The sequence below is a fragment of the Python bivittatus genome, unplaced genomic scaffold, assembly GCF_059951505.1.
Source record: "Python bivittatus isolate LINGU-HERP-01145 unplaced genomic scaffold, Pbiv_v1 ctg000100_np1212, whole genome shotgun sequence".
Taxonomy (NCBI): Eukaryota; Metazoa; Chordata; class Lepidosauria; order Squamata; family Pythonidae; genus Python; species Python bivittatus.
This window is the reverse complement of record NW_028277038.1, coordinates 6215887-6237258: the sequence shown is the minus strand read 5'-3', so window position 1 is coordinate 6237258 and position 21372 is coordinate 6215887. Positions and strand designations below refer to the sequence as shown.

The window sequence follows — 21372 nt, the reverse complement described above, 5'->3', positions numbered from 1 at the left end:
GAGGCCGCCTCGCAGCCCAGCCGGGAGACAGAGAGGCGAACAAGGTTGGCGGGGGGGGCAGCCTCGCCCGGACGCGGCTGCGAGCACATTGTTGGCTGCCTTCGCCCAGTCCCCTCTAGGCTCGGGCGGCCGAGAGCGAGCGGAGGGGGGCGATGGGATCCTGCTGGCGCCCGGAGGGAAGGAGAGCAGCCAAGAGCCGGGGGCGCGCGCTCCCTGCAAGAGGCAAGCGGCGCGGCGCCGCCGCGCCCTCCCCTTCCCAGTCGGGAGCGCGCACGGCGCAGGAGGAGCGCGCCCCGGTGGCCAAACCCGGGCCGGGCGGAGCAGGGGCGAAGCAGCGCGGAAGCCCAGCCTGCCTTGGCTCTGGCTGGGCGCACGGGCTAGCTTGGCTTCGCTCCGGGGGGGAGGGGAGGGGAAGGGAAGGGAAGGGAAGGGAGCCCCCACCCCACCCCACCCCACCCCCGCCGCCGCTGCAAGAAGCCCGGAGCCTGCGTCTCTAAGGGGGCGGGGGAGGGGGCGGAGCGTGCGCGCTCCGGCTCGAACTTGGCCGAGTGCAAAGGGAGGGAAGCGCGGAGGCAGCCGCGAGGGACGCGCCCCAGCCGCTCGCGCGTTCCAGGCGCCCTCCGAGGCGCGCACGCCGGCTGCCCGGCCAGCGGGCTGGCAGGCTGTTCGGGGCGCTATAAGTGGAGGCGGGCCGCGACGGGGCGGCCCAGAGAGCAGCCGGAGGGAGGGAGGGAGGGAAGGCAGGCGAGGGAGCCAGGCCGGCCGGCGGTGCGCGGGTCCCCTCCGCCCTCCTCCTCCTCACTCTCTCTCTCTCTCTCTCTCTCTCTCTCTCTCCCGCTCGCTCGCCCGCCCGCCCGCCCGCCCGCCCGCTCTTCCTCGCCGGCTGCTGGAATGATCTCAGCCATCTCCAGCCCGTGGCTGACGCAGCTCTCCCATTTTTGCGATGTTGCAGCTTTCACCGCCAACAGCCTGAGCAGCCTCAATTCGGCCGCGGCCGCCGCGGCGGGCTACCCCCACCTCCCGCCCTCCCCGGCGGGCGAGCCCTACGGCCAGCATGAGCCGCCGCACTACGAGCCCTGCTCGGCCCAGCAGCCGCCGCACCACCCGCCGCCGCCGCCCGCCCAGCAGCAGCAGCACCACCAGCCGCCGCACCACCACCCCGGCCCGGCGCAGCACGGCGGCTACTCGTTCGCGCCCGGCGCGGCGGGCACCAACCCTCCGCCCCCGGTGGGCTCCGAGGCTCCCGAAGGCGGCGGCGGCGGCGGCGGAGGAGGAGGTGGAGGTGGAGGTGGAGGAGGAAGCGGATCGGGCCCCGGCGCCGGAGGATCGGGCCCGGCCTCGGCCAAGGCGCCGGTCAAGAAGAACCCCAAGGTGGCCAATGTCAGCGTCCAGCTGGAGATGAAAGCGCTCTGGGACGAGTTCAACCAGCTGGGCACCGAGATGATCGTCACCAAGGCCGGCAGGTTAGAAGCGCCCGGAGGGTCTCTAAAGCCAGACGGGTGCGGGCGGGGGCCTCCTCTTCCCCGGCGCTTGGGGGGAGGGCGACTCCGGCTCCAGGTCCCCCTTCCCTGGCCGGGCGTCTTCCAGGCCCCTCTGTGCCGCCTTGTGCGCCCAAGGGGTCTTTCGGCGCAGGCTGGGTGCCCGCTTTGCGCGCTCTTCGAAAACCCGCTTTTGCCGAGCTGCGCCTCTTTCCGAGGGATGGGGGGGTGCAAGGGGAGGCGGGTGGAGTTTATCCTGACGGAGTTGGCATTGCGTTTGAATCCTCCGCGGCTTTTACTCTCGGGCAAATCGGGGGCGAACGGCAGCCGATCTTCCTTTGTAGAATGATTGACCCCCCCCCTCAAAAAAAAAAAAAAAAGAAATCCCGGCTATGACTTTATTAATGCAAGGAATGCTGAAAAATTAATTCCTAGCCGACCCCGGTTGCATTTTCCCATCTCCTTAGGCCTGGCCTATTTTAACGCCGTTGATTTCTCCTCTTGCTCAGTATATCCCCCCCCCTTTCTGTTCCCAACTCCACGAAAGGGGTCCCAGGCCGCCTCTCCTTAAAGCGCAAAGCGGGGTCCGCCTCTCAGGGTACAAACTGGGGCAAAATCGGTACGGTTCGCCTTTTAGATAAACCCCCGCCCCGCCCCCCCAATTATTTGCTGGGTTTTGCAGCAAGAGGTGAACCCAGCAAAGTTGCCCCACTGGAAAGCAGCGGGCCCGAACTCTACGGAGTTTGCAGGAAATGAAAAATGTAATCGAAGCCGGGGTGGGTAATCAGAAGAGGAATAATTAGATGCATTCGCTCATGGTGATAACTGATTAATTCATTAAGTGTAGGGGAAATGTCTCCGGAACCTCATGTTTCAAAAACCTGTTTTTAGTCCTGCCGCTCGCCTGCGTCCAAGGCCTACCGCCTCCTGCGTGCGTGTAGGTCACCCTTCTCCGTCCCTCTGGCTGGGGATGATGGGCGTTGCCGTCTGACACATCCAGAGGCACCGGCTTGGGGAAAGCTGAAGGGCGGTGTGTTTTCAGACCCACGCGCGCCCGTTTTCGTCTGTGGAAACGTATATTGGGGGGGGGGGGAATCCTGCTGCGTTTGAATGAGTTGCTCTGAAGTTCAAGCGTGCTCAGGATTTTAGACTTCCTTTCCTTTCCTTTCCTTTCCTTTCCTTTCCTTTCCTTTCCTTTCCTTTCCTTTCCTTTCCTTTCCTTTCCTTTCCTTTCCCTTCCCTTCCCTTCCCTTCCCTTCCCTTCCCTTCCCTTCCCTTCCTTCCTTCCTTCCTTCCTTCCTTCCTTCCTTCCTTCCTTCCTTCCTTCCTTCCTTCCTTCCTTCCTTCCTTCCTTCCTTCCTTCCTTCCTTCCCCTCTCATTCTCCTTTCCTTTCCTTTCCTTTCCTTTCCTTTCCTTTCCTTTCCTTTCCTTTCCTTTCCTTTCCTTTCCTTTCCTTTCCTTTCCTTTCCTTTCCTTTCCTTTCCTTTCCTTCTCTCCGGATTGAGCTTCACGGAAAGGGCCCGGAGCGCAGATGATTTTACCGAACGGAATTGCTCCCAACTGGTTGGGCCGCTCCGGTTCTTAGCCGTGGAAAGCTCCCGGACCGAATCTCTCCCTATTTAGGAAGGAGGTAAAAGCCAACATTAACCATTCAAACCAGGGCGGGGAGGGGGCGAAAGAAAACAACAACCGAAAGACTCCGTGACTCACCCACCATTTCTGCTCCTGCCACTCTCAAGCGCCGCAAAAAGCCGCGCGTGCATTCCGGACAGAGGCTTCGCGATGCGTTTTAGCACGGGCTGCAACGCCGGCCTCGAAGCATTAAAGCTCTGATCCGGGCGGAATCACAAGCCAGCCCCCCCAGGCCAATCACAATATGTTTAATTAACGAACATTCCCCCTCCCCCGAAAAAGTTACTGTAGTTAGGAATGGTCGCGCGTCCAACGTGTAAGGAAGGGTTTAGGAGAAAATGGAACCAACTGGAGCATTTAATGTAATTGATATAACACATTGTCTTTGGGACCTGACTTTTGGTACATCGTGTGTGTGTATTTTAAAGCATATGTGTGTGAATATGTGTGTGTGTGTGTATGAAAGCATATATGTGTGTGTGCAGGTGTGTGTGTGTGTGGATATAAATTTTAAAGTATGTGTGTGCATATGTGTGTGTGTATAAATTTTAAAGTACATGTGTGTGCATATGTGTGTGTGTGTATAAATTTTAAAGCATATGTGTTGTGCATATATGTGTATGTATATATATGGAAACATACATATATATGTATATACAATGCTATGTATATACATAACATACAAACACACACACACACGCACATATAGATAGATAGATATAGATATAGATATAGATATAGATATAGATATATATAAAAGCATATTCTTTCCTCTCCCAAAAAATTATTGGCTATTGGGACTTTATAAGGTCTCAGTTTGTGCTTTCCTTTAAACGTTCTGCTTCTTTTAATTTCTTCGTGCAACACAGTGCAATCAATGACGTTTCCTGTAGGAAAAGCCACTCTGGATTCTGCCAAATTTGTGCCGGTGACATGGGTTCAAATGTTCGTTTTGGAGAGGAGCTAGGAAACGTTTTGCTGGCCCTCGGCAAGTTAAAACCCAGGCGCCCTGTCCTAGTTCCGGAGTTCAGGACAACCTGCTTGCAGCCATCCTGTTTGGGGCGCTTGTCCCGGACAGGAAAAGATCTACAGGGCCCTTAAAGCTGGGGAGGAATGCAAACTTTTTTTGTTAGAAAATGCACATTCACATTTAGTTAAAAAAGAAATGAACAGGAGTGGGTTGAACCCAAACCAAATCTTGTTGCTATCGAAATTTTGCTCTGGGAGGCAATAGAAATACCGTAGACCCATCCCCTCTGTGGGTTCATCCCTTTGTTTAGCCGAGGGAAAAATAATATAAATTCGGAATGAAAATGGAGATCCGGTCGATCCTTGGGCATGACAGTTTGTGGCGTGTGGATTGTCTGTGCTGTTGGAAATCAACGATAACTGTTCAGGGCACGTCGTGACCGTTTCTTTGTGAGGCGTTCATTCGTTGGACGTTGGGCTTGGTGGATAAAAATGAGCGGAAAATAAAATGTTTTCGTGGGCTAATGAGTGGACCTTAACTTCTTCCAGCGTTAACCTTTTTACGCAGAGTTTTCTAACTGATTTAACAACAGGATCCACAATTCAACAAAGCCCCAAATCAGGAGAGTTTTCCACATGCTTTGGAATCTGTTGTTTTATTGCATGTAGGAAGGGATGCGTCCAAATTGTTTCTGCATTTTTGCTTCCACGTGGGGCTTCCTTGGATTAAAAAACGGGGGTGGTTCCAGCATTGTTCTTCACAGAAGTCCTAAAGTAAGCTTTCTTCAATGTTCTGGATGTGTTTCACCCGCATCCTAAGATATGGTTTGTGGAATAAACCAGAACTGCATTGGGGAGATGTACCCAGCCATAAAGTAAGCTTTACCAACAACAGGGGTGCAGGTTACCCAATAAGCAAACCCACAATCCCTTTGCTTTACGGCTCAGTGAGCCCGCACCCCCACCCTAGGGTTGTAAATTCCATTTCTAACTTTAGCAAAACCACGGACAACCACTAGAGGGCAGCCAAACTGGAGCAGTTGGTTTCATCCTGCTGCCCTCTATAGGACATTCTGAGTTTTGCAGCCAAGAGGTGACAGCTCTCCATTTTTTTTTCGCTGGCTGGAAGAGCCTAGCCCTTGGAGCCCACAAGCCGTGGATAATAGCTTGGCGCCCTAAGTGAACTCCGCCAAACTCAGCTTAGTGAAGAGACCATAGTTAAAGGAAACTGTGGCTTCATGCGATGCCTATCCTCAGCTTTCTCCCAACTTGGCCCTCTCCATAGGGTGTGACTATAAATCCCAGCATCCCCCAGTGCCCGAAATTGTAGTCCCGCCATATATTGGTGAGACACAAAAGAAGAATTATTCAGCTTTGCTGTAGATTCAGAAGAGAAACATGCGTGTGTGTCTGTGTGTGTCTGTGTGAATTTTCTGTGTGTCTTAAGGCAGAATCACAGCCTGGGGTGGCCAGGGGTCCCCCTTTACTCCAGCTTTAGAGGCCACAGAAAGCTGGAGAACAGTTACTCCAGCTTGTGAGAACAGTTAAGAGTTGGGGGTTGTTTGCTCTGCACTGTCCCCCCTCCCCATTTTTTCAAAGCTCTCCCAGGCTGGGTTAACCCAGGGAGAGACACTGGTTTGGAGACAAATGGGCCTGATCCAACAGCCCCAAATAATCATTTTCCTTGGTGGAGTTTTCTCCTTCTCTCTCGCCTTTCTACCCACGGAATAGCTAATGCTCTTCCCAAGAAATCTGCCTTTGGTGATTCCTACTCCGTGACTTTAGAAAGGGGAAACAGGGTGCTCTTTTTCCCGAGGGGAGGAGAGGCTTTTGAAAATTCTGGCCTAAAATTTTCTGTATGCATAAAAAAGAAAAGTTCGCCTCTCTTTCCTGAAAGGACAAGGAGTTGTTTGGATGTAAATCATAGCCAGCATCCGTAACTCACGATATTGACATTGGCGTTGCTATTCATCTCATGATCAGTAATGTATTATTAAGGCACGGTGGTGTTATCATTAATTGTTTGATAATTATTTGAGTTAAAATAATAGTAATAATAATAAAGTTGAAAGAAAATTGAACGATTATGGCACAAACTGGCAGCGGTTATCGGCACACTGGGTGCCCTACCAAAAAACCTTGGACGACACTTAAAAAAATCTGCGCATGGACAAAATTTCCATCGGTCAATTACAAAAGGCCACAGGGCTTGGATCTACGCATAGACCACACCGATGCATCAGGACATCTTAGGTTCTTGGGAAGAGCTCGATCCAAACGAAGCCCAACACCAGCCTAAGAACTGTCAGCTGCGAGTTCACCTTGTTGTGTAAATAACAATAATAATAATAATAATAATAATAATAATAATAATACCACCTTTAACGCCATCAAACAACATTTGCCTACCCTAAGTCCTTGGGAAGGACTCGAGAGGTGGATAAAAATGCCAAATCCAGTCTAAACATCTGGCGGACTATGTGACCAACCCTAATAATAATAGTAATAATGTAATAATAATAATAAGTCCCCACCGAAGTTATCTTCCATTGTTTGCACCGTGCACCCGTGGTCTGAGAAATCGGGCTTGCTGGCTTCCAGCCCTCCCCCGGCTAAACATATGCAGCGTTTTGCAGTTTGCAAAGCCCCCCCCCCGCCCCCCAAGCAGAGGGAAAGACTCGCCGAAAGAGCGCCGTTTTCTCGGAAGAGCGCCGGCCAGCTCCCGGGTTCGCGGAAAACGAGCTTCAAATATCCAAAAACGTGGCGCCCCTTTGCTCTTTGGAGGTGGAGGGAGGCTTTCCGAGGCCCCTGAGCGGTTCTTTTAGTGGGGGGGGGGTGGAGTGGGGTGGAACTGGGCCTAAATTCTACGGTTGATTTCAACTGGGTGGCATCGCTCGGCGGGTCCCGTAGGGCGTTTGGTAACTCACGACGCGTGAAAGTGATTTTTTTGCGAAACTCCCGGTTCAACAGGGATAGGCTTCTTTTTATAAAAAAAGAAAACCAACCAGCCGAAACGGTCGATTTCTTTAACGGTAGGTTCTCCAAAAGGGGGCAATATTGCCCCCCACGGGTCGATGGGACTACCCAAGGGATCGATGTGGTTGTTGATGTTGTCGCTGCTGCTACTATTATAATACACAATAGCGTGAAATCCCAGCTGCCAGCTCTTTAGCTGGTGTTCGCCTTCATTCCCATCGAGTTCTTCCCAAAAACCTAGAAATTCTATTATTATATAGTATATTATTATTATTATTATTATTATTATTATTATTATTGTTGTTGTTGTTGTTGTTATTGTTATTATTATTCGTAGTACTATTCGTTAAAGAAGTATTTATTAAATTATTTTCATACCATAAATGTTTGCGGGACGAGGAACCCTCCGAAACTTCATGAAGGGGTCGATGAGCTGAAGAGTTTGGGGACTCCTGCTTGAAAGGGAACTTGTGTTAGGAAAGGTGTGTGTGGGGGGGGGGGGGGAGCTGTTTATAGGAAAAACGAAGCAAGCCGAATTCAGCCACCCGCAGCACGACAGGGGTAAGAAAACTGCGAACCAGCGACGGGAGCGGGGCGTAGGAATGGAAACTGAGTCCCGATTGTTTTCCTGTCGGGGAGGAAGAACGGGTTATGAATTTTTAAACGGCATCAGGCAGCGATCTGGGATTCTGTGGTTCGTTTGTCGATAAGCCCCAGCCGGGAGGTTTTGCTTCGGGCCTCCGATTCGGGAAGCGCCTCTCCGAAGCCAGCCAGAACCGAGCCCTGGTCTCTCCCCATCGCTAAAATCTAAGAGCAAAATGTAAAAGAAGTATAACATGGATTATAGGGTTTTTTTAAAAACACCTTTTTTCTCTCTCCCTATAGCAGCCTTGGGGCGGCCACCTCTATTACTTGGTCGCCCAGTCAGCCAGATGTTTAGGCTGGATTTGGCCTTTTTTGCCCACCTCTCGACTCCTTCCCAAGGACGTGGGATAGGCAGATGTGGTTGTTTGGTGGTGTTTAAGGTATCTCGTGAGCTGTTCCAAGTAAAGCTGCCTTTTGCAATTTTATATTATTATGATTATGGTTGGTGGCACAGTCAGCCAGAAGTTTAGGCTGGGTTTGGCATTTTTGTCCACCTCTGGAGTCCTTCCCAAGGACGTGAGATAGGCAGATGTGGGTTTCGCATGGATGATGATGATGATGATGATGATGATGATGATGATGATGATGATTAAATTCTGACTAACTGTCAGCTAGGGGAAGGCACAGCTTTCAGAAAGGAGGCAGGGGTAATCAGTTTCTAGACCCCTGTGATGGTAGCAAAATTCCCCACATTTACTCGTTGGAAAACCTCTCCATTCCTTTTGCCTTAAGACCATTTCTCTCTCTGAAGTTGATTCTGCCCCAAGGAGAGGAGCAGCAAGGAGGAAAAGACCATGCCGGTGGCCTGCACCGCACTTGAATACAACGCCCATCCTCCCCACCTGGCTGGGGATGCTGAGTGTTGGAGTCCGGGCAATCGGGGAGAGCGCCAAGTGGGAGAAATTGCTCCAGACAGTTCAAGTGACCCCGGATGATCCTGATTTTCGTGTTGGCATTTACGCCGATGTGGTTGCGACTCTTAGAACCAGTTCAAGTTCTGTGCATCAGTGTAACGTGCTTCCACGTCTCTTCCAGCTGAGTTTCAGGAAAAATATTGCCTAACTGGATGGAAGCTTGCCCACAAATTGTCTTGTTTTGTGTTTAAAGGAAGGTTCTTTTTAAAAACCTCACTTCCCCCAAGGCTGAGCTTTCCATATCAACTTGTCAGGAGCCTCAGTATATTGCAAAGTATCTTGTATTTTGAAGGAAATCTTAGCGGGGTGCATGTTGATATTTAACACGTATGTTTAATGTAAGTAGTGGACAGGAGAGAGTTGGAGGCATCTGTAAATGAAGAGGGAGGTTCCTGTGGAAGCGAATCCCATGAGTTTCACAGAGGAATTTATTCCCTCCTGGACATACATGCTATTCAGGAAGTTGCCCCGGGCTGGTAAAGCTGAGCTCAAATGGCCTTTTGAAAAAAGAAACCCAGAACGTGCAATCTTGGGACCCACCAAAGAAATCCCAAAAGCGAAGTAGACCAAGTTTAGGCCTTGCTTTAAGCCATGATAAGAAGCTTTACTCATACAGTTGTGTGGATCAACCATTGTTCTTCAGTGGTGCTAATTTTCAAATGTTGCTTTCCTCTTCGTCAGGGCGGGGGGGGGGGGGGCTAGCCACGGGAACCAGTGATTCCCAAGCTAGAGAGAATCCTTTTGTGAATTTATTTCAGCTCCTTCCAAGGATGTCAAAAGAGGATCCATTAACTCAGAAGGGCAGGGAGATGGAGCCAAGGGTTTAAACTCGGGAGCTTAGATAGAAACGTTTTGCAACTTCTTTGCCCTGTGGTGGGCAACCAACTCCTGTGTTGGAGGCTTTATTCTTGTCTGCAATAAAGATTCAAATCTAGCTAGTGGTGCTGGCTGGAATTCTTCCACCAAATACGCAAAGTGCAGAATTGAGTTTAGCTGTTAGAGAATTGAGATTTATTGTCAAGCCATGGTGTGAAATCTGAACTCTGTCAAGCATATTGCGCCCATCTCCGAGTCATGTTTTTTTAGACTATATTGCCGAAGAGACCAATGGAGGAAGTGATGAAGAGACTTGTGATGCCCTAAAGACGGCTCAATTTACAATAAACTCCTAACGGGGCCCGCTCATGCTCCCATAAATTGGTTTAGAAGAAGAGGTTCATTTTTTAGGGTCCTTGAACCATGGCTATGATGTCACCCTATCCAGACAGGGTTTGGGTCACCGCAGCAATGGCTGGGTGGTGTTAGAAATGGTCTGAGTGGAAGCAGACAGTCAAACATCTCATTAAGCAGGAGCAAGGAACTCATGGTGGGGAGGGGGAATTCCCCCTTGCCTCAAACTATGGTCATTGACACACCGAGGATTTCTACCCACATCTAGCCACCATCCTACAGCATTCGGATTTTCTGGTGAGAAGTTGCTCAACGCCCCCTTGATTTCCTTTCCTTTGGAAAACTTCGCACCAGAGACCAGATCTTATCGACCTGCTTTGGAAAGTGAGGTCTGCCAGTCACTCCTCCATCCTTCTCAGCTCTCCTTTTCCTCCGCAGGAGAATGTTCCCCACTTTCCAGGTGAAAATTTTTGGAATGGACCCTCTGGCGGACTACATGCTCCTAATGGACTTCGTCCCGGTGGACGACAAACGCTATCGGCAAGTATTGACCCTCCCTTGGACATCTTCCAGGGCAGGGGAGAGCTTCCCCAGGGCGACCACATGCACTGAATGGAGCCTACTTCCGAGTAGGTGGCTGAGTGCCTTGCAATGAGATCGAGGGGGGATGAAAATCACGCTCCAGCTGTATCCCAGGACTGTCCCCTTCTTGCTAATGCTGGAGGTGCAAGTTCCCCACCATGGCAGAATATTCCTTGCAGCATTCAGCCTTGTTCTCACAGCCTTGTCTCCCCCCCCCCCATTGTTTTCATCTATTCTAGCAATTGGGGAGGGGAGTGAAAATCAACCTGTCTGAAATAAGGGGGAGATTCGGTTCTAGCGGACAGCCTTGGAGGGGCGTGGGAAGGGTTGATGAAGCCTATGCTTTGAAGGGTGGGGGCTTCACTGGGTGGTTTTCCTCCCCCAGTGGCCTCTCTCCCCCTTCTCCCCCCCCCCCCCACTGGCCCTAGGTTTGTTCTTCCCCGTTCTACTCCATCCACATAGCTGCTTCTCTCTCAAAAGCAAGTCCAAACTCACTCTCCCGGTTGCCCTCTCTCTCACGCCAAGAAGCTGCAATTTAGGAGCAGGGAATTAAATCTCTGACTTTGTTGCTTTTTTTTTTTTTAAATCATTATTTTGCTCTGAGGCTTCACTCATTTGTCAGCGATTATCTCCAATTTTGTTCTCGGTTTAAAACCAAGAATGCCTTCAAGCCATCTTTTAAACAGGTTTAGTAGAAAGACCTGTCTTTCTTTCTTTCTTTCTTTCTTTCTTTCTTTCTTTCTTTCTTTCTTTCTTTCTTTCTTTCTTTCTTTCTTTCTTTCTTTCCTTCCTTCCTTCCTTCCTTCCTTCCTTCCTTCCTTCCTTCCTTCCTTCCTTCCTTCCTTCCTTCCTTCCTTCCTTCCTTCCTCTCTCTCTCTCTCTCTCTCTCTTTCTTTCTTTCTTTCTTTCTTTCTTTCTTTCTTTCTTTCTTTCTTTTTCTCTCTCTCTCATCCCTCCCTCCCTCCGTTTACCTACACTACAGCCTTTCCCACTGTGCGCTCTCCAGATGTGTTGGACTCCAGTTCCCATAATTCCCAGCACGACGTGACACATAATTCATATTCACATTCACACATCATGCTTGATCTAGCTATGAAATCCACCTACTTTTTTGACCATACCTGATTCCTTAACCTTAACCTTAAACTCACCAAACACTCAGGGTTCTCATGACACGCATACACACACACAGTTGAACATCAGTTGAGTTTCATGTGTCCTGTGAACACAGCCACCACAACTTTTACTGACCAGGTTAAGGGTAGCTGGTAACTTTTGGCAAAATTGAGTGTGTGTGAGAGAGGAGAATATTCATAGGATTGTGCTACATGTATTTTTTGGAAAATCAGTCAGTATCACTTCTCGCACCAACCTTCCTTACACATATACACACATGCACACAGCACAATTCTCTCTGGAACAAAGCTAGTATGGCCTGCTTTCCTCCTCCTTGATTTCCAAATATTTTGGGGTTAAAGAGAAGCCACGATGACCTCATGGGTGCTGTGACCTCATTGCACAGATGACACTAACTGTGTGATTGCACATGACGATGTCGCTTCCCCCCTCCTATGCCCCCTTCCCACTGCAATCCCCTTCAAGCTCCTTGCTCCACACTAATAATGAGGTAAATATTTAGGCAGTGCACCAGCTTCCCGGAGGGGTTCAAAAATGTTTGCTTGTCAAAGGAAATGGGATCTATTGCATGCAATGAGGATTTCGCCTGAGGCGCCCCACCTTCCTTCTCAGCTTGCTCGGTTCCTCGTTTGTTTCTGTTCAGCCTCGGCTCAGGAGCCTCCACCCTCCATCTAAACCTACTTTTTAAATAAACCCTTGTCTGGGACGTCTGGGCTCTAGAATCTCCTTGGGATCTGGGGAGGAGGATGCTGGCGTGGGGGTTGGATGGAAAGGAAGAGTCCTCCAGATTTCAAGGTAGCCCTCCTGTGGTTGCGTCTTCGGGCAGCCACGTTGTGGCCTCAACCCAGTGTTCAGGTTTACACAACACCTGGGCCGCAAGTGAAGCACTCCGGCTGGATTCATGGAATCCACAAAAGCATGAGGGAGAAATCGAGCAAACTTAGCAGGCCACCTGGATTTCACCAACCCAGTCAAAGGGTTGTGTGAATGCAGTTGCAGACTCAGAAATGAAGCACAGGGACTAAGTTTGCATAAGATGGTAAGCTCTATCGGTGTGCAGGAACAGCCAAAGAGATCATAGTTGCTTCCTTCACACGTGGCCATGCTACTGTTAGAATCGCCTTCGGATCTCTGCTGGAGTTCCTTCCTTTAAAAGGGTGGTTCTTGGTGACATCTCAGGGTAGTTTTTTGGGTGATGGTGGTTTTGGCCTTGTGTTCCTCTGCAAAATGTTTTTTCAATGTCCCAGTCTAATGGTATGTAGGAAAGACCTTGGGAGACAGGCAAAGAGATGCTTCCAAGGGAACAGTCAGATAAGAGACAGCATAGCCTGTAGCTAGATAGTGGGTGAGGCAAGAGGCTCAGAAGGGACCCTCCCTAGTTTCTCAGGCTGTAAAGGAGACGGAGGGAGATTTGTACTTTCAGACTTGCAAGATTCTGTCCATGTAGCTTTACAATAAAGTAGAAATGGCTCATCTGGTTGTGATTCCTATCTGGTTTACCCCGTGAGGTCAACACCCCATCAAGCTTACGCCCCTGGGATTTTCTGGTGGTCTCCTATCCAAGCATCCCCAGTGAACCCAGTTCCTGGCGTTTCTGCTCCCCACAGATACGCGTTTCACAGCTCCTCTTGGCTGGTGGCTGGCAAAGCCGATCCTGCTACACCCGGGAGGGTGCACTACCACCCGGATTCTCCAGCAAGGGGGGCTCAGTGGATGAAGCAGATTGTCTCCTTCGATAAATTGAAGCTGACGAACAATTTATTGGATGACAATGGGCATGTAAGTGTACGCTGGGAAAGGGAGAAGGTGGGACGGCGGGGGGGAGAAAGTACATATCACCACTACCAACCCCATTTATTTAATTGATTTAGATGGCTGCCGCTTTCGCCAGTGTGACTCTGGGCACCTCACAACCCATTAAAACAACGACATCACATTAAAAGAAGCGTTTTAAAAAGCAATGTTAGCCAAAACTTTTGTTAAAAAAACCAACAGTTGGTCACAGAAAATAAATCATCATCATTATCATCTTAGACCAAGTTTCCCTAACATTCATTCATTCATTTATTTATATATCAAATTTGTCACTGCCCATCTCATTGAAAAACAACTCTTTATGCTCTGTTTTGTACTGGCTGGGGAATTCTGGGAGTTGAAGTCCACGCATCTTAAAGTTCCCAAGGTTGAGAGACACTGACTTAAACCATCTACCTTGCTTTTTAAAACTCAAACCATAGCTTTCCCAGCGAGCTCTTCTTCAGCCCTGGGGATCAAAATGATGCTCTTCACACACTTGCTCTACAACCTTGCAGCTGCGTGACACAACAAGCCCCATTATTCCCAGCCAATATGGTGGACAACTCTCCCATCATCTTCTTGCCAAGTTGAGTTGACCAAGGACTAAACTCCTTTTTATAGGGCAAACCTCAGGTGGCCTGTTCTGCCCGAACATTTTGGGGGGTGAGGGATAGTTTTTTTCTTGTCGCTCCCACGTTGGTGTGGCCGAATGGACCAGTTATATGATTTTCCTTGCTCGTTTTGTCATTCAGATCATTTTGAACTCCATGCACAGATACCAACCACGTTTCCACGTGGTCTACGTGGACCCGCGAAAAGACAGTGAGAAGTATGCCGAGGAGAACTTTAAGACCTTTGTCTTCGAGGAGACTCGATTTACCGCCGTCACGGCCTATCAAAACCATCGGGTGAGTATCTGGAGTTCATTAATGAGACGCAAACCTTCCAGGACTTCATTTATCAACAACCCACCCGCCTACCCCCGCCTTAAAAAGGCACCTTCCCCATCCAGCACAACTACATCTAGTGACATGATGGATGAAGAGCCGGAAAAGAGAAGGTAGGAGATTGTTCAGTGCAGTCAATCAACTGATCTTTGCTTGTTTTGAAAAAAAAAATGGTGCAAAGCTCTTAAAGGTGACGTGTTCCTGTTTAAATCAGTTCAGATGTGAGGAGGCTGAACGGAGGAACTAAGGCAGTTTACAATGCAAATCTTGCAAATTAAAAATGTTCACCACCCTCGTTTTACCAACCCTGTGGGGCTGGCAACCCAACAGTGCCTAGATGGGGGTCCTTTACCCATCTCGGCAGGAGAAAGGAAGAACAAATTCCAAAGATGTCAACTTGAACAGGTGTCGGGGGAAAAATAGATGACTTATTTGCAAATGCCCTCTTACACAGTCTGTGGGGTTGGGTCTGATGTGCTCTTCACTAAAGAGAATCAAGACAATTTGGGAGGAGCAAGGTCTCTGTTTTACAAAAAACGCAACCCATTAAAATGGTATGGTGGCTGGGGTGGGAAATCTGAGGTTCTCCACATCTTGCTGACAGTACAACTCTTATAGCCCCAGACGGTGTGGTCAATCATGAGAGATGCCACGAGTTTCAGTTTGGTAAGATCTGGAATGTTAGAGGTTCTTCATAACCAGGATTGCTATGCAACTGGTAACCCAGGAACTGTAGTGCACAGAGATGTTGTTTTCAGCTTTTCTTATTAGCCTCCCATGTATGCAATTACTATGCCCTTTTGGAGCAAAATTGTGTGTTTGCAGCTGGGGATAAAAACAAGACTTCACTGGATCTGTTTATATATCTGTGAGATCTTAGTGCCCAGAATTTCCCCACTCAGCCTGAAAGTACTTTTATCACCAGGCTCCAGGAATTATGGATTGCTTGGGTCTAATGTGACCTCCATATTACCAATACCAGAAGACTTTGTCTTCCACAAATGCTAGATGAGAAACGTGCCTACGAGAAGAACCCATGAAATTGGCAAAGCCTAGTTCCAAGTAAATGTTTAATGCTTAAAATGGCCAGGTGGTTCATTCAGAAATAGGAAAAGGCTTCTTTTGTGTAAAAGCTCACGAGGCTCTGGAGATGTTCCCGTTCTCTGCCACCAAGAGTTGAGCCCAAGCAGGGTTGTTTAGAAGGAGGAACAGAGTTAGAGGTGGCCCGAACTGGATCTGGGTTGGCTGACATCGCTGGGATTCAACTCACCATTAGCTCCATCCGAGGTCTGTGAAGAGGATGATCGGCGGTTCAAGACTGGCTGTTTTTTGTAGCAAAGCTAAGACTTGACTGCTTTAAGAGAGCAACTTAATTCATTTCTTGGAAATACAATGAAGGCTTCATGATATGATGTGTCATCTTGGGACTTCCTGACTTGGTGGACTGAATCATTTCAGTAGACGATAGTTCACTTCCATCGAACGGTGATCAATCATCCCTGACGTATTAACGGCCCTCCTGTTTCTTCTTCTGAGAAGGACTTGAATTCCACCCTGAAACACGGCATTCAAATTCTTATCTTTAAACGGCTTATGCTGGTCCAGAGAGGGATGGGGCAAAGGACCAGAGTTGCCCAGAGTGGATCCTGGCAGAAAAATTCTCAGCAGAACAGCCAAATTTTGATGTCCATGTTGCGTCCAGCAAGACTTGAACTGGATTGACCCTGGAGTGAGCCTGCCGTGAAGAAGGCCAGGTCCTGAACACTGAAAGTCCCTTCTGGGAGGCCTAGGGAAGAGCCTTGGTCTTTTCTGCACAGCAGTTTCTGAAGCCGAATAATCTGCATTTTGCGTCTCCACCCGAGTCCCGCAGACTGTCTGGGGATTTTTCTGTCTTCTCTGCTTTTTCTTAAGCATTTCATCTGCTAAATCCGTTGCTGGGTTTCGAGAGGAATTTGATCACCCTGGGAGGCCTGATTCGAAGAGAAGCAGCAAGCTTTCTTTCTCTCTGCCGCCGGCCCCCACAGCCCCTCAAAATTAGTGAAAGAGCACGATTTGGGTAAAACTGACCTTCGAGTATTATTGGTGGAACCCGAGGCAGCTTTTATCCCCATCTCCTCGCCCAATAATGCAATTCACCCACCAAAAAGGAACAAAAATGCTCTTTATTAGCGCTGGATAATGTTGGGCCCGTGTTTTTGCATTATTTTGGAGAAGATGGGTTTACTGGGACAGACTGCATGAGAACTATATTGAAAAATCCACTTCATTTCTGATCCATGCGCCAAGATACCCGTTGCTTTGGTGGCGCATGCACGGAATAGAGAGGTTTTGCAAAAGTTTTCTTACGCAATCAGTTTTGACCTGTTATATCTATTCAGATATTACGAGGCTGAAAGGATATCGATTCGAATTGGTCATCTGAAATCTTAAACCTCCTAAAGGTCTATGGCATCAAAGATTCCTTCAAAATCTTCACGGTCATTTCTCCTCCAGAGAAGATGATCACCAGCTGTAATTTTTAACTTGCCCGAAGGGAAACAGTGTTCAATAAGGGGGGAGTAGTCAGATGAGTGATATTTAATGACACTTAATTGCAATTAAATGTATATTTCAATTTTACATCGAGTTTAGTTTTTGCCCCGCCTCCTTTTTTTTAAAATCCAGGTTTGTTGGAGGGCACTATCTGTAGTTCACTTCAAAATCAAAGATGTTACTTGGCTGAAAAAGGCTGGATACTGAGTTTGAAATCCCAGTCTCAAAATGACTGAACTTGGTATCCGAGGACTTATCGGCTATAATAATCTGTCCTCTCTTGCTCTAAAACTCATAAGGAACATACTATGGCCCCCAAATTAATCCTGCACGTGAAAGTCCTCCCAGGAGGGGGCAGCACTGAGCTGTCTTTCAGCGAGTTTTTCAAAGGCAGGGTTGAACTTGGATGGGAGACCACTAGAAAATCCCAGAGCTGTCAGCTAAGCTGGAAATGGAAAAATCCACCAAGAGCATTACACAAAAGAAGTATGAAAGAAATCTTTGGGAGTTATGCTTGATTTGAAGGACACGCTGCTGAGCACGGGGGGAGGCTAGTGAGTAAACTTGCTCAGAATTGCTCCATTGGGGTGGGGTGGGGATTGCCACTGATCTCATGCATATTGCTGATGGAGCACAATGCTTTTGCTTTGGTGGGATCACACCCTTCTTGAACCTGATCTGCGGAAGTCCCTGCTTTCCTACGTGTCGAATGTGCCATTTCCAAGTGAAAGAAAGCTGTGCTTTCCCCTGCTGAATATAAGAAAGAATTATAACTATGAAGCAGTGAACCAATCCTACTTCCACTAAGGAGGAGAAGGAGAAGGAGAAGGAGAAGGAGAAGGAGAAGGAGAAGGAGAAGGAGAAGGAGAAGGAGAAGGAGAAGGAGAAGGAGAAGAAGGAGTAGTGATGGAGCACAATGGGAATGGGGAGTTTGGGCAGCGGTAACTGAACTAAAACTTGAGGGAGGCTGTGCCTTTAAGAAGTTCTTCCAAGCTGGCATCTCTCTGATCGCTTAGAACAGCTGCTTATTTTCTCTTCTGCTTTCTATCACTTTGACCTCGAAGGGTGGAACTGTCACCGAGGGGCTTAAAGTTTGTTTTTCAACCCATTCCGGAAACTCACAATCATATACTTTATCCGTGGATTTGTTTAAATATAAAAGGGTTATAAAGGAGAGGAAAATGTCCGTCCCCCTTCGCTCTCCCCCCCCCCCCCCCGTGAATGAAATAAATACTCTGCAGTGATGGTCTGGGGGTAGGACAGGATATCTTGCAGATGATACGTGCCTTTCAAAATGGATCTGAAGCTTAAAAGACGGCTCTGTCCTGGTGCTGAGAATTAGAGTTACACAGAATACAATTTAAAATTGGGAGATTTGAGATGAAAACCACATGGTAGACTTTCAAAGCAGCCAAGTTGGCAGTAGCAGTTTTGAAAAGAGCTGAATGCAAATAAGGATGGAGGGAGAAAACTCATTTGGACCAAATCAAAACAATTCTGTGTGTGTGTGTGGGGGGGGGAGCTGATTCTGCTCCAAAGCAGAAGGTTCACTTCTGCTATGCAGAGGAAAGACAATGGGTGTCTGTGTGTGTGTGTGTGGGGGGGGGGAATCCTGCATTTTTGACCGTTGGTTTACATTGAGAATTTACATTTGTTTTCCCCCCAAGAAAGAATTTTAGGGAAATTCTCATGGGTGGTGATGATGATTTATGGATTCAATTTCAAAGGCCCCCAATCACAAAATGATTCATGATGGCGTACAAAGAGGGTTAAGAGCACATCACCCGAACACACAACTCAAAAGAGAAGCCAGGTGCACGTGGGAAGATAGAAACTTCAGTTGCATTGCACTCCAGCGGGTCCGCAAATGCCCCAGCCTGGTGTCTGTTCGAAGGACCAAGTTTTTAAGGTGTTCTGGAACAATAGCAGGGTTGGGGCTATATGAACCTCGAGGGGAATGCTATTCTTAAGGACCAAAGTAGTGAGGAAGAAGGCATGTCTCCTGCACCCATAAGACATTGTTGATGGGACCGAAAGTCTGCAGGCATTGTCTGATCCTGCAGATGGGTGGAAATAATGGGAGAAAAGTGGTCCTGCAAATATCCAAGCTCTGAGATGTCAAGAGCTTTAGAGATGACCACCAGCCCTTTGAATTGTGCCTAGACACCAACTGGCAAACTGTGAAGCCCATGAAGTGGAGGTCTCCTATGGGTGTATTGAGGTACATCCATGAGCATTAAAGGCCTGGAGTTGTTTAATTACACAACAGCCCAGGACTTACGGAAATGTCCTGCTTCTCATTGCGCCCTTGTTCTTCTTGCAACTGGTAGCCTCCCTGGCCTCTCACGCTTTGGTTCAATCATGAGAGAAGACATCCAAGGAGTATTCTTCTCAGATTGGAAATGTATGAGGAGCCAGGGAGTTTTCAGAGTGATGGAGAGATGGATCTCAAAAAATAACATTAATGGCCTCCTCCAACAACCAAGGAAGCTCTCAACTACTGCTGAAAGAAATTTGAACGACAGTCTCACGTTTGTTTCATAGAAGGTGCCACCCCTTGATTCAAGGCAGATTTCATTTTAGGATTGGTTTTAATTCACGCCAATGATTCCCCAACGGGTGTCTATGGTCCTATGGCTTTGAAGGTTTGAACATCCAAGTTTTCAGGTGGTCAGGATAGGAAAGAAATGCACATCTATGTTTCTTTAACAGTATCAGGCTAGGAAGTAAGGTATATAAGGGAAAAGGTGTCAGGGGGGTCACTGAAAGTTTAAGTTTCCACCCGCAATCTCAGTGGGATGCCCTTTCTCCTAATTAACTCTAAAGCCTATTCCCTCCCAAATCTCTCCCTTCAGATAACCCAGCTTAAGATTGCCAGCAACCCGTTTGCAAAAGGATTCCGAGACTGTGATCCTGAAGATTGGTAAGCCTCTGCTTTGTTTAATTTATTTTTCTCTTCTAAGACATTGGTCCATCCCAGGCCTGACTCAAATATGAAAGTCAATTGGCTCCGATGCTTCCTTTATACAAAAATAGAGAATCCCTCCACAAAATGCTTCAAATGAGATATGATTAGGTGTCTTCCCCCTGTTTTATCACAGAGTAGAACAGTGTTCTGATTTTTTCTCCCCCACCCCCTCCCCCTGATAATAGGCCTAGGAATCACCGACCAGGAGCCCTGCCTCTCATGAGTGCCTTTGCTAGGTCAAGAAATCCAGTGTCTTCTCCAGTGCATCAAAACGGGACTGAGAAAGGTGAGTTTCTAACCCAGAGATGGGAAGGAGCTTGCAAATTTCATCCTAAATCTCACGGTGATGAGACCGTCAGGAGATGAGCAAATACCTGAGTTTGATTCCTTTGCTGGTCCTTCCTAGAGGCTTAGAGGTTCTGCCACACAACTGCATCCTGGAAGAATTAGGACAGACCAAAGGAATTTTTTTTAAATACAATGCATAATTCAACTATGGAATTTGTTATGAGGTGTACCACCTTGGGCGGCTTCAAAAAAGGGTTGGGCCAATTCACAGAAGTCCTAAGGACCAATGGCCTTTAGCCTTGATGGCAGGGTGACTGCCTCCGAAGGCCATCTGCTGGGAGACTCATGGGCTTCCTTCTGCCCTTGGTTGGCCCCTGGGAGAACAGATTGCTGGGTTAGATGGTCAGGAATCCCATCCAGCAGAGCCCTAGAAAAGTCATGCTTTGATGTTTTCTGGATCAATGCAATCATAAAGTGGAACCATGGAGCTTGGAGGGAGCCCACAATATTTTCCCACCTGTTCTTTAGCCTACAGTTGCCACAACGGTAAAGGAACAAGGTGGCCAAAAAGGTAACCCTTGCCATTTCCTTATGGAAAACCCCTTGCTCATCACCCCCAGCCACGTAATGCTACCTGAAATGCAAAGCAGAGTTACAATGCCATCAACTCCATGAAACCAGCCATATTCGTTGTATCTACGGGTCCATAAGGTTCTCCCCTGCTTGGTGTGATGCAGGTCAGTCTTTAGAAGAGTATTTCTCAACCGTGGCTACTTTCAGATGGGTGGACTTTAACTCCCAGAATTCCCCAGCCAGCTGGGGAATTCTGGGAGTTGAAGTCCACCCATCTGAAAGTGGCTAAGGTTGAGAAACCCTGCTTTAGAATTAAAGCCCTGCAGTTCAGGATTCCACTCTCGATTTGGCATTCCAAAGCGTGCATTTGGCTTTTAACGGAGTGACGCATAGGAACCAGAAATTAAATACAATTAACAGCCAGATCCACTAACTAGTTAAGACACAGTGCTTGGCCATGTGCCAGTCTGGTTTAGAGGATTACAAGAAAAACATCTTGCTCACAAAGAGCAGAATGTCTAACCAGACTTTAGAGATGGAAGCTGGGCCTTCTTTATGGCTGATCTGGTTATTCTTTGGGGACAATTTGCCCTTAATGCCTCGAGTTGCAAACTCATCAAAAGGACTTACTTGCCAAGACAGCGAGCTTTGTAAATAGGGGGGTTGTCTTGGGGGAGTAAGAAGGAACTAGCTAGCTGTACTCCATCCAGCCCTCTCAGTCTGCCTGGAAAAACAGGTCACTACAAGCCAACATTGTCCCGGG

The 21372-nt window shown here is 48.3% G+C and overlaps 1 protein-coding gene across 3 annotated transcripts in view; it reads left to right on the top strand.

Annotated features, from left to right (window-relative positions):
• TBX1 (T-box transcription factor 1) overlaps positions 1-21372 on the top strand; it is a 33749-nt gene that overhangs the window by 4273 nt on the left and 8104 nt on the right. For 2 of the 3 annotated variants that reach the window (XM_088135359.1, XM_088135358.1), the window contains exons 2-7: positions 902-1463; positions 10224-10325; positions 13112-13283; positions 14054-14209; positions 19636-19703; positions 19934-20034. In XM_088135359.1, coding sequence (XP_087991485.1) covers positions 902-1463; positions 10224-10325; positions 13112-13283; positions 14054-14209; positions 19636-19703; positions 19934-20034 — 1161 coding nt within the window. The remainder of the gene's footprint in view (positions 1-901; positions 1464-10223; positions 10326-13111; positions 13284-14053; positions 14210-19635; positions 19704-19933; positions 20035-21372) is intronic. The other variant, XM_088135360.1, reaches the window with a different exon arrangement.